This window comes from Ictalurus punctatus, chromosome 26 (assembly GCF_001660625.3).
Source record: "Ictalurus punctatus breed USDA103 chromosome 26, Coco_2.0, whole genome shotgun sequence".
NCBI classification, from domain to species: Eukaryota; Metazoa; Chordata; class Actinopteri; order Siluriformes; family Ictaluridae; genus Ictalurus; species Ictalurus punctatus.
Genome location: NC_030441.2, coordinates 9619610 through 9633495, shown reverse-complemented (window position 1 = coordinate 9633495; position 13886 = coordinate 9619610). Strand labels below are relative to the sequence as shown.

Sequence of the window (13886 nt, the reverse complement as noted above, 5' to 3'; positions counted from 1 at the left end):
TGGGAACGTATCTGTCCTTTGGGAATGTTGGGAATGAAAATGCAGAAAAGTTTCATATATTACTCAAGGAACTATATAAGTTTATATGAAGTTCTCTTACTGAGTACAGACCTATAGGGTATCCTTTCAGCAATGCAGCTTTTCAGAAAACAGTAATGCGCGAAGAATCACGGTTCTACTTTAATAGGAGTAAAAAGAAGACGAAAAAAACAAAACACTGTCTCTTTAAAAGCTTTTTTATGAAGCATGTGTTTCCATGGTGGCTTTAAAGTAAACTTAAAGTAAACACCTGAGCTGTCGAGTCTGTTTAGAGTCCACATAGCCTTCCCTACCTTCTCATAAGTTAATCATCAATCATTGATTAACCAAGTAACCCTTAATCTAGTCCTAATGACCGACCTTTGTATTAGAGGCGGCTGTGGCTCAGGTGGTGTGCGGGTTGTCCATTAATCGTAGGTTTGGTGGTTCGATTTCCCAGACCACATGTCTCCTCATGCCGAAGTGTCCTTAGGCAAGACACTGAACCCCAAGGTTGCTCCCAATGGCAAGCTAGCACCTTGCATGGCAGCTCTGCATACGTGAATGGGTGAATGACAAACTGCTAAGGTTAAAAAAAGAGCTATATAAGTGCAGACCATTTACCATTTAGTAAATGTACTGGTGGTATCTTTCGATTAAAAGCTGGAAAATAATAGAATGGCACGAGGGTAAAGAGTCCATGAGAGGGGTGAGAGGGGTCGTTGTATGTTGTATGAGGTGTCGCTGGTGGGTAGAGAGACCACGATGATCTTTTCAGCTGTTCTCACAATCTGTCGTAGGGTTTTGCGGTCGGAGACTGTTCAATTCCCATACCACACGGTGAGACAGCTGGTCAGGACACTCTATTGTGTTTCTGTAGAAGTTGGTGAGGATGGGAGGTAGGAGTTTGGCTCTTTTCAGGCTCTGCAGGAAGTGGAGGCGCTGCTGGAAAAGTCCTCCATCGTGTGCACACCAAGAAACTTGGAGTTTGGACTTTTTGACGAAAAGGTCACTGTGCTCCTGCAACATCACATCATGCAGCAAAACAGAGAAAAGAACTTACACAGTCTATAGACATGACAGCGGATTTTAAAACATTTAAATGATCTTACAAGAACATTAATAAATAGAAAGTTAGTCAACAGAACTGACTGAATTAATTAATGATTATTTCTCCACCAACGTTATTGTGAACAGAGATCAGATTACTGAAGAAACAACGATGAGGGTCTTTTACCTTAAGCAATGAAACAGACACTGGATGATGCTGATAATCAAAGTGAAAACTCATTTTCAATTGCTTTTTTTTTTTACAGTGTTGTTTTTCCATAAGTAGAAGCAGACAGAGCATCTTTCACTGGAATTGGAAAGACATCTTTGAATTAAATTTAGTTCTTTTTCATGCTTGGCAGTAACCAGGTTTCAGACCTGGGTTTTCCCAGGCTGGCATATATGTTGTAAGGGGGAGCAGTAACTGAATTCTCACTTGCTGACAAAAAGGTTTTTTTTCTCTCTTCATTTTGTATTCATGTGGTTAAAACATCCATGCATTCCTTGCAGGCTTTTCTTTCGTGTCTGTCGTACAGTATGAAACTACCCACCCACACAACCAGAAACATTGTATTGACATTTGGTTTTGCAAGTGTAGTCTTACATAAGGAACATAAGGACTTACAAAACTAGTTTAAGTCATTTGAGTCTCAGTCAGCAAAAAATACAAAGACCTCCAGGTATTCATTAATCGACATATGGAGGATACAAAATGGGTGTTTAATCACATGTTGTTGTTTTTTTAATGATCTAGTCTCAAATTTTCCCCAAGGACTGAAAAGCAAATAAACTTCCTTGTCAGAAACTTTGTCACACTCTTTTATTCCATTATGGCACCATTTGGTATGCATTTTCCTCCCTCCAGTCTTCATGAAAAGGGAGATGTTGGCCTTAGAGTAAGTTGACACCATTCAGTAAATTTTTTCCCATGTGACTGTTCTGTCCTTTTGTTCATTCAAATTGTGAAAATTATACCAAAGTGCAAATTTTATGTCATCTGATAGTATCAACTTAATATTGATATTAATAGGCACTTTTTCAAAGATGATCAAATGTTTGCTTGTCCAAATATGTCAAAAAAGCCAACGATCTCCACTTATTTTTGACTGTATTTTGAGCAAACCGAATCCTCAGGAGGAGTTTAACATGTGGTTTGAGCTCCACAGAGCCCTGCATGACAGTGTAACAAGGAGAACTGATCCAATTTTAAAAGAGTGGTCAAAACAAATAATGATGTGCCCTTGATAGCATTATTTTTTTTTTCATATTTAAAGGGATTTTAATGATTTTTGAGGCATCTTTGTTTTCAATATTTTTCATAACTTTCAAAAAGAAATTATTAATCAATGTTGCATAGTACTGTAGCTGTAATATATGAAATACCATGAAATATACAGAGGAACATTTATATTAAACATACAGTATACAGTATAGTGAAAATCAAATAAATTCCCTTTCATTTAAATGAATAAAAATGGAGCCTCCACACATGTTTAACTTGAGCTTTATTCGACATTTGGGATGGCCCTAGTATCTTTCTTTTATCCTTCACACAAGAACACAATAGCTGTTTCGTAATACAAGTTTATAAAACAAGGCTTCAAATTTCCAGTTCAACATAGTTTACTTCATAGACTCATGTTGCGTGTCTGGTATCCAGAAGTGCTTGTGGTTATCTTTTAGGATCACGAAAACATTTTAATGAAAACAGGAGGAAGTTGGCACCGAGCTAAAGTCTGATGACTGGCACAATGGTACTGTGTAAAGGTAAGGCGTGATCACTCCGATAAGATGAACTTGTTTTTGTAACCTGTTTTTTATGTTCGGTTTATTTTCACACTCTCTAACAAGGGATTCAAACGAAACAAAATTAAAAAATGCTAATACACATGCATAAATGATAATAAATATACATAACTTTATACTCATGGATTCAAGCTGGAGTCATGACTGTTTTTTTTTGTTTTGTTTTGTTTTGCTCTGGGGTAATGATTAAAGCAATGATTCTCAAAGTAGGTCCAGAGATCCCCAGGGAACCAGGAAGCATAGCCAAGGGGGTTTGTCTTTATGTTGTTACAGAGCTGGAAATCATCAATCAAACCCGTTTTTTAATCTTATGATTGAGATATTATAGTCTTCAGATGACTTTATTGCATTTTGGATTAAACTTTAGGTCTACAAAAACAAATCAGCCTATAAATAATGTCAAGTTTGAGCATAAAATATCCTGTCAGTGGAATGTTCAGGAATAAAAAAAAAAAAACACTTTACGGCCCTAATAAAACAGTAACAATATTACTGTACTCATTTAAACCATGAACCTAATGTCATAAAATAATCTGTAGTCTAAAATAAACCTGAATTCATTTCACAATTAAAGGGCTCCCTGGCTTTAGAAAGTTTGACATACCCAGGATTAAAGAATTTTTTTGGAAAGTTTTGAACATTTATCCCCCCCCACCCCCACCCGCCCACACACACACACACACACACACACACACACACACACACACACACACACAATTATTATAATTCAGTGATTCTGTTCTAATAAACTAAACCAATATACACATCAGGATTAAGGACACATGAGGTTTATATAATTAGTTCTTTATTCATGATTCTTTTCACCAACATGACTTATACATAGAGGAAAACCCTTTGTCTATTAGACATACTTTGCAACCCCATCACCAGTGTAATCAAGATGTTTAGGTTGTTTATACAAACCAAAAACCTAATCCTTACAAATGTAATCCTTAACACTCGTGATATATTTAAAGTGTTGGCATACCAAAGATCACAAAAATCATACGATAAGTCAACCAGAAATATGGCATAGATAAGGTGATCATAAATGCCTTGAGTGTTATGTACTGAACATTATTCATGCACTTTACACACAAAAATAAAATAGCTGTGTTTAAACAGGCACCTGCAAATCTGGATCTATTCCAAGCTGCTCACGATTTCAACGTTACATGCTGAAAAGTATTTTAGCTTATGCTATCTTTCAGGATCAAAAGAACATTCGAAAAATGAGGATGCTGATACAGAGCTGAAGTCTGATGACTAGACAATGGTTAATGACACGGACAACCATGAACTTTCTATTTCTATGCATAGTTTGTCACCAACATTCTCTTGGAAAATGGATTAAATAAAACAAAAAAAGAATACAAGACCCAAACACCAGTACACATGCTGACATACATACATTATATATATCACAACATATTAGAATTAACAATATAATGAAAAACAAACCTTTACTTGCCAGAGCCCAGAGTTGTCACAGATGGAAAGTTAATTTTAAACTTCATTCCCCTCCCCTCCGCCCTTGTAAATCTTGTACCATGTTCTCTGGGCTCAACTTCCCTTTCTTTTCTACTACACAGTAGTGAACAATGTTAACTTTGTTTCATAGAAACAACTGACATCTGCCTTATACCGGCAAATGAGACTGTACACAGATCGGACTGCCTGACTGACAGTGTTTCTGAAGGACGGAGATCGGGTGAGATCGGTCTTACTACAGCAAGCAGGAGCGAACCTGCGGGCCACGGCCTTTCAGGACCCTTCTCACCTGAAAGAAACAAAGTAAAACAAAAGACATTAAAAAATGGTCACGATAAATAATTGCAATAAGCACTCCGATAAATAATGACCATGGAAAATCAGTACAAGCGAAGATTCCTTTATCTGAATATTTGGTCACTGCAGTCGATCCTGGCTTGAATCTGATGCTCACCTGATCTCCGACAGGCCCCTCAGGCACTAGCTGAATGGGCTGCTCGTTCTCCAGGTTCTTGATGCTTGGATCAGCTCCTCTCCTCATCATCAGCTGTACAGCGTCTGCCTGCGCTTGACGGCCATTTTGCGCAGCAGCCATGTGCAGTGCTGTGTTGCCATTATATGCCTGAGCAGGACAGATTTGCTTTTAATTTATAAGCTTTCCACAACAGGTTAGGCCAACACACATAAGTATCTTGTTGCTTGATTCGTTATAGTCAACAGTGTGAGGTATATGATAGCTAATGCTAAACCCAGTTCTAATTGGTGGATTTTTTTCTGCCTTGCACCTCCAGGGTTCCATTACTGTTTGTGTGGAGTTTTGCATTTTCCCGCAATGTCCATGTGGGTTTCCTCTGCCCCCCCTTCCAAAAAAAAAAACACGACTATAGATGGATTATCTACTCTAAATTGCCCCCAGATGAATGAGTGTAATGTTGCCCTGTGATGGATGGGCATCTCATGACTGAATGTCACTGATGATATTTGCCAGAATCAGGCGAGTCACATCAGTGAAGACATTCATCTGTATATATACACACACTATAGTATAGACGTACCCAAAGAAGTGCTGTGCTTAGCCGTTTGCATGTACAATTGTTAATTGCACGATAATGGTGTCTCACCTTGGCATTGATCACAGAAAGAGAGTCCGGCTGGTCCAGGAAAAGACGCAAAAGCTCAACGTTGGCCTCCTCGGCAGCCATGTGCAGGACCGTGCGTCCACTTTTGCGATCCTGGCAGAATCAACAGCGTGAAGATCCAGTACAGAACACGAAGTTTTATTTATTTATTTTAACTATAATGTAGCACTGAAATGGCAGCCTTTACCTTTGAACCATAAGAGGCACCCATAAGCAGGAGAGTGTTGATGCATTCGCCAAGCAGCTTCCTCTTCTGCATCAGAGCTGCGTTTTGGGGAGACTGAGGTGCCACCACATGACTCAGCTCCTGCACCACTGCATTGTGGGTCAGCACAGCCATGTGAAGAGCAGTAAGACCTAAGACAAGGGAGGAAAAAATAAAAGAAGACATCTGTTGACACACAGATTTACTTCACTAAGAGTGAAAAAGTCATGTAGATTTGAGGAAATAAATAATATAATTGCTATCTTGGAAATTGATCACACTCTTAAACTGGATCACAATCATTATGATATAATTGTCATGAACATTTCAAAATACGCTGCGTTGGATTTCTGAAGACTGAATTATGGGAAAATCCATTCACAAATGGAAAATCATTGAAAGGTCTGAAATGAATACTTTCATAAAAGACGAATATTTGTCAGTGTACGTTGCCAGAATTCATAGTAAAATGTCATTTCATAATGTTGAGACAGGTAGTTATTTAGTTTTACATAGTATGTTTGTCCACTTACACTTTAAAACAAGAACTTACTTTCTTTTTAAAAAAACTGCAGCCCATCGATACATATAAACAACCACATGAAGATATCATAATCTGTATGTCCAGTTTTTTGGCCTAATTATGAAGAGGAAAATGTGATACTCACCATCATAGTTAACTGCCTCGATGTTCACCTTCAAGCCATTATTCTGCATAGCTTTTTGGATGGCCTGAATGGACACACAATCATAAGATATATATTTTTTAAATATCTGTTTTGTAACTATGATTTGTTACACCTGCTGTGTTGTAAGGCAAAAACAAAGCAGATTAATAGGGCAGCTTAGTATTTACTCTACACCTCACACAGTAAACCGGTCACTGCTGTGTTCTTTATTTTTTGCAAACAAATGAACCATTAAAAGATTAGGACCATGTTTGCGTGCCAAGTTCAGTTAATGGTTGACAGCACTGTGTAGATGTTTGTCTGTATGTGAGCTTCATAGAAAAAAGGGGTTGTGCGCTGGAACCTGTTTTGCAGGATCAGGGGATTTTTAGGCTGCCTTGTCTGTTGCTAGTTTAAGGAAATGAACACAAGTTAGTAGGAGGAAGTTATAGTTAATAGGAGGAAGCCATTGAGCCGAGTTAAACTTCATGTGTGTTATACTGTGGTTTTATCCTTCAAAGTCTTATATACTATGTTAATCCTATATTAATATCGGAATATGTAAAGAATTAAATCACATCACTCTGTCGTTGATTATTTTTAAAACAACAGCACATCTCAAAGCGGTTTATTCCACTGCACATTGCCAACGTTACATTTTCGAATCAGTTGATGAATGTTGTGACGTACCTGTGACACAAGTTACTTTCAGTTATCTCTTACATTACAGCAGCTATAAAAAATTGTTCCCTCACCAGCTTCTCTTTTCTCGCTCTCTTGATGTTAATAAGACAAAAAGAGCGGCTTGTCATGTTACAGAGAAAAGAAAAAAAAGAAAAGAAAAAAAAAAAGTACGGTTGAAGCCGGACTCTAATCTAACATGTTTTAGTGCTTTGGTGTTTATGGCTGAAGATAAAAATCATTAAGAGTATGACATGAAAAATGTCATACACATAAATGTGAAATAAACATCTTACAGAAAACCTCACCATATCAACAAATTATATACTTTTCTTTGTTACATAAGAGCCCAGATTTTAAAATGTATTTATTATCGATTTATTATTGATTATTTATTGATACCCGTCTGTATATTGTTCATGTTGTGGTATGCACTTGAGAACATTTGTACATTTGTTTGTCATGTTTGCTCAACAGTAATGTTTGACAAGGTGAGTATTCAAGGCTTGCTGGGTTACATATTTGAGAACGAAATTTTATTGGATCATTAATCTTTTTGTTAGCTTTAGCAAAAGAGAAAAGATAGTGTTAAAGGCGTATCTCTGGGTGTTCACGCTAAATTGAAATGACGAATGTAGAGATGACGGAGTGAAGAGCCGTGAAAAAAAATGACTCAGAATTAGAAACTTGACTCAGTTCAATTACTATAAAGGGTGTAAGGGACTCCACGTTTAGGGGCCAGTTACACTACAACGTTTTCAACTTAAAAACGGAAAACTATTTATGCGGGTCGGCTGCCCGTTTACACGATGACGGCGTTTCGGAACCTAAAAACGCACACTTTTGAAAACGGGTTCCAAAGTGTACCCATCTCTGTGTAAACGTACAAAAACGAGAATGTGTGAAAACGATGAAGTCATGCGAACGTGTATTAAATGTTCAGTCTATTGCATGCGCGTGAATACTTCTAAATATCGTGTGACATTCAAAACTGCAGTACTGTGTTTGTGCGTCTCGAGATTTTGAGTTTATTGACACCTCTGCAGCAAAGTGTAAATTTACTGCATCACTACTACGAGCAGCAGAGACACATCTGTTACATACGCCACATTATTAAACCACATTTACGCCGACGAAGGGTATTCAACCTTTATGCACATTTCATGTACATTCAATTATATTACATTAGGGACGTCGCAGCATTTATTAACCAAGAAAAATAAGCCGAATCTACGCTTGAAAAGCATGAGTTTTCACAATTCCTTATGACAATGAATAATTTTCCAAGTCTAACTATTGAGATTCTAAGTAACTGGAGACAGAACTATTTTTTTGTACTTGATGTAGATCATGAACCATTGAAATCGTTTGAGAAATGTACACATTATTATTCTTTTGCATTTGTTTATAGGGCAGTCCTGCTCGGATCAATATGGCGGACACATTGACGTGATTGCTTATGTGCGCAGGCGCATAGTGTTTCTTTACAAAGTGACATCACCAGCTACTGACCTGGCATACATAATACAGCGTTTTTAGTCGTTTTCGTGGATCCGTGTGAACGGGGATCGTTTTGACAACGTTGCTGTCTGTACGCGAAACTTTTCAAAAACACGAAAGGAAAAAGTTTTCCATTTTTAGCACATCCTTGTCTTGTAAACGTACCCTCAGGGTGGAGCAGAGCTTACCTGTAGAATCAGAGTGTGTCCCTTTTCAGCACACACATGAAGGGGGGAGCGCCCCCAGGAGTCTGTAGTGTTTACTAAGGCTCCCATTGAAAGGAGGTCTTGTGCAATGAGATGTTGGTTGGCTGCCACGCTTACTTGGAATGCACTCTGATGGGAAGAAAAAAAACAAACAAAAAAAACCAACAACTTAGTATCAGTTCTGACCAAGCCCTTTTCCTGTTCCACCTGCTTTTACGTCAGACAAAATAAGGTGTGTATTTACTGTCACACCGGACTTTTATACAAGTCAGATCAGTCTATAAATATTAGGAGGGATTTATGTGAACCTGGACTCCTACCTGGTTGTTATGCTCTTTGACATCAAGCATGCCAATTTCACACATTTTCCTGGCAAGCACATATGCCAAGGCTCGTCTCCCCTGGGCCACTGCAATGTGGAGGAACCTGCCAAACAAATAGACCTGTCAAATATCAGCAAATATTCCCTGACTAACAAAACTCTGCTTGCTAAATTAGTTCTCATTTCTTTTGGACAAACTCCAGAACATTTGGTTCTCTTTGGTAGTGTTGGAAAATCTTCCAAAAACTGTTAACTCTTATGTAAATAAACAAAACTCATATATATATATATATATATATATCTCCACCTCACATACATTCATAAGGTTTTTTTGTAGATAGTGATACTGACTCAATAATAAATAATTGCCTCTAGGCTCATTCCAACTTATATTAATTAAGAAATATCTATTCTAGTTTGAAATATATATTTTAAAAAATATTTATATTTATATTATATCTCTTATGGAACAGAAACACTTCTTGATAGTAGATTCAGATTTATTTTATTTTATTTTTTCTGTGCCCAAATTTTAGGAGACGCTCCACAACTTACGTATCTCCATCTCCGTCCTTAGAGATGAGATCCAGTGGGCTCAAACCGGCCAATTTCTCCTCCTCTTGCTGGATCTGCCACTGGAAAAAGGAAATCTGAGGAGCTGTAGTCCCACTGGGCCCAAATCCATGCTGTGGGCTCAGGCTCTGGAATGGAGACGTGTATGGGCTCTCTGTAACCTGAGGAGGCTGGCAGCTGTTATAAAGTGGGCTAGATGTGGTAGAGTAGAGGGTAGGTAGTGCTTCTTGTGTTTCTTGAGGTGGGTGGCAGATTGATATTGGACTGCCCTGCACCTTCACCGACTCGATAGACAGCTCAGTGTTGCTGAAGATGTCACCAAGTCCCTCACAGATGTTTTGCGCTGTCAGGATGTTCTCATTTGTAAGATATGGAGACTGGGAGAAACAGCAAAACACTGCATTACAGATAATAAACAGCTTTATGGACAGCTATAAATAAAAGTAGTTCATTGAAATGATTGCTGTGACATGAGCTGTTAGGATGAGTTGTGTTTAAAGGTATCACGTAGAGATGATTACCAGGACATTGTTGTGTTCTGTGGCCGGTCTTTTATTGACGCAGTAAGGTGGGGCACTCTCAGCTGCCCTTTTTCCACTCTGAAGCAAAGTAGTTATGACTAAAAATATACACAAACAAATCAAATCATTAATCACAGTCACCACAGGTCATTACGAAGAGCCAAAGAAATCAAAAGAAAGTGGTAAACATTAGTTCTCTATTTCTCATAATAATTACCTGGGAATTCAAGATCATTTGTATTTGGTTGCACCTGTAAAGAAGCAAAACAATTCATTTCAGAAGAGGAACGTTTTTTTTTTTTTTTTTCCACCAAAAGAAATATAACTGTCAAACAAGATAAAACATCATCTATAACCGATAGTTAAATTCCTACCTGTACGTCACTGTGCCGTCTCTGCATAATGAGCTCTTTTACTGTGTTTTTCACGCGCACACCCTGGTACCGTGGACTCAGCTGCCGTGAACCATCCTGAGCTTCAACTTTAAAACAAACAAACAAACAAACAAACATAAGTAGCTGAAATAACCTTTTTTTACCTCCTGCATAAAACACTACAAAATACATATTGGTGTTTTTTTTGTCACAACAAAATTAAATTATTTTGAATATTAATCAGTGGTGGTGTTAATTCATTATTATTATTATTATTATTATTATTATTATTATTATTACAACAACAACAACAACAACAATAATAATAATAATCTGGACTGTTATGAATATCATCAGTGGATTTTTTTGCCCTTATTTAGTCCCAAACATAACTACTAAAACTAAAACAATATACAAAAGGCTCATTACTGGTCGTATAGTGCACTACGTAGGGTGTAAAGACCGTTATGTAATGAATAGATATGTCGTGCATCTAAATCTAGATCAGAGACCCGTGTGGGATTAGGCCACGTCCTCTCTGATTTCCAGCCGTACCGTAGACGCTGGTGAAGCTGCTGTCAGGGCGCTGAGGACTCCCCGCGGTACTTCCGCTGTCCTCACACTCTCTGCTCGGTTTCCACGGAGACAAGTGTTCAGGTTGTGTTCCGGGAGAAGAGCACCCGTAAAACGACCACAGGTTCACCGGACTCGTCATGACGTCCGCGTCAGTGTCCACAAACCCCGAAAAGGCCTCGCAAACTCGGTCAATAATCATGGCGTTCAGCTTTTTCCTCTCTCTCTCTAAATATAAATTTATAGATATACCTCTTAATCTCTCTCTCTCTCTCTCTCTCTCTCTCTCGTTACTGAGAAACGTCACCGACAATTCTAATTTAGGAGTAGTATGAGATTGCTGGACCGCGGTGCTTTTGTCGAAGTAGCTAGGTAACCAGGCCCCGCCCCCTCCCAGCTGAGAGCCAATGGCGGGACAGAAAGGGCTAGACTAGGACTAACGGCCCTGTCCCAAATGGCGTCGTAAAACCTGCGGTCCGCTTCCAAATACGTACACGTGACGTTCCTATGATGTGCGAGTGGTCGAGGGTTCAAGTGTAAAAGCGAGCATTTGGGACGGTCCTAAAGATTTTATTAACCCCTAAATGCTGCTGGAAGAGGCCATTGCTATTAGAGCATACCGTTGCCATGGAGGGGTGAACTTGCTCTGCAACAAATAGGGATGCATCGAAATTTTGGCCGCCGAATATTTTCAACCCAAAATGGCGCTTTTTTTGGCCGAAAGAGAAAAAAGGCCGGAAACATATTCCGATCCGCCCCTCAGGGCTCGGCGCTTATCGTTGCGTTGCAAAATTACCAGATCCGCGATTTAAATAACATTATATTGACGCGGAGAAAAAGCCGCGTGCACAGGAAACGATTCAGATAGAGCAGGGGTTCCCAATCTTTTCAAGGGCAAAGCCCCCCACATGGCATTAACATTTGACCGAGGCCCCCTTTTAAGGATGTCTTTAAGACACATTAAAAATACAGACTTCTGAATATATCCCCCTTTTTTAAATTAATAATTACATCTTACATCTTTACATTACATTAGGAATTGATTGTGTGTGTGGTTGTGAGAATTTATTTTTCACACCAAGTTGTTGAGGCTCCCCGGGCGCCCCCTGGCGGCCCCCACTTTGAAAACCACTGAGAAAACTTTCTTCTTGACTCGAGGCTACATCTGTTGTTTACAGTTTGACGTTGGTTTTAGTTCTGTTGCTGCTGTTTTCCACAATAATCTTTAATTAATTTGGAAATACGTTTACATAAACAGAACAGAGGCCTAGTTCTGCTGACTGCTGTTTTGAATATCATAATAGTTTTCTAGAATTTTACATTATTTGGATAGTTGGATAAGAAAAAAATTACAGAACTGAATGAAGATTCATTACATTGAAATTAATTAAAAGTGTAATATTTACAATTATACAATTTTTTAAATATCTTTTTTTTTTTTTTTTTTTATAAAGTTATTTTTGGTTTCGGTTTTTGGCCAAGTGCATCCTGAATTTTTGGTTTTGGTTTCGGCCCAGAATTTTCCTTTCGGTGCATAGCTAATGTTTAGGTATGTGGGACGTATCAAATTAACATCCACATGAATGCCAGGACCCAAGATTTCCCAGCAGAACATTACCCAGAACATCACACTTCCTCCACTGTGTTGCCTTCTTCCCATAGTGCATCCTGGTGCCATCTCTTCTCCAAGTAACACACACACACCTTGGGCTCCCATGACCCTGTTGTTCCCATGATCTAGTTGACCTCCCTTGGACCACTTTTGGTAGGTAATCACCACAGGAACATGCCACAAGACCTGCTGTTTTGGAGATGCTCTGACCAAGTCTTCTAGCCATCAGAATTTGGGCTATCAAAGTTGCTCAGATCCTTACACTTGCCCATTTTTTCCTGCTTCCAACACATCAACTTTGAGAACTGACTGTTCACTTGCTGTCTAATAGATCCCACCCCTTGATAGGTGCTATTGTAACGAGATAATCAATGTTATTCACTTCACCTGTCAGTGGTTTTAAATGTTATGGCAGATCAATGTAATTATAACATAATTGTTTCAGACAGTTGGCGAAATAATATTATTGAATCAGTTATTTACACTAAGGGCAATTATTCAAACTGTATTATTGTGCTGGAAAGCTATAGGCTACTTTATGTCTCAAATAGGCTATTCATCCACAAGCTACTACATAATTAGTCATTTCACTTAGTATATATCTAGACGACTTAAGACATTTAAAAAACATTCATTAGGAGATTGTGTTATTATCGGAGTTGGGTATAATATGTTAAAAGTACTGTACTGTAAGTTATTATAATCTAAAGACTTTTTCTGATAGCGCAGTAGTGTAATCCATTACATTTTAAATTGATGTCATTTGACTGCAGTTAGTGATGTCAATAAAATTGTGTTACTTGCATTACAAATTTATTGTTAAGAAAACAATATTAAGTAAAATGCATTTTTAAAATAAATCCAGTTTTGCGCAGCGGCCAGGGGTGTAACCTGATTTTTTCTTTAGCCCCAAATAATTCTCCACTTGGAGTGGTTTCTCACCATATCAGTAACTGAACATCAGTAAAAGAAGACGGCGGTGATGTAATTTTATATCTTCAGTGAACGGAGGTGAGACCATTCAGACAGGGTTTATGGGAAAATACGTAGAAACACTCGTGTCTTATTGGCTGACAGTCTCTCAATTCTGCCAAACACGAGCTCACAGTCAGTGTGAGGAAAAATGGATATACACCGATTTTTACAT

The 13886-nt window shown here is 38.3% G+C and overlaps 1 protein-coding gene across 1 annotated transcript; it reads right to left on the bottom strand.

The window, feature by feature from the left end:
- Positions 1-3662: 3662 nt before the first annotated feature.
- nfkbiz (nuclear factor of kappa light polypeptide gene enhancer in B-cells inhibitor, zeta) lies at positions 3663-11477 on the bottom strand. Its single transcript, XM_017457986.3, has 12 exons — positions 11110-11477; positions 10555-10661; positions 10398-10431; positions 10181-10278; positions 9642-10036; positions 9085-9190; positions 8747-8893; positions 6378-6441; positions 5692-5861; positions 5487-5597; positions 4820-4987; positions 3663-4654 (listed from the first exon to the last, which is right to left on the bottom strand). The coding sequence occupies exons 1-12, from the start codon at positions 11327-11329 to the stop codon at positions 4601-4603; spliced, it is 1674 nt and encodes a 557-aa protein (XP_017313475.2). The 5' UTR covers positions 11330-11477; the 3' UTR covers positions 3663-4600.
- Between the last annotated feature and the right edge of the window lie 2409 nt (positions 11478-13886).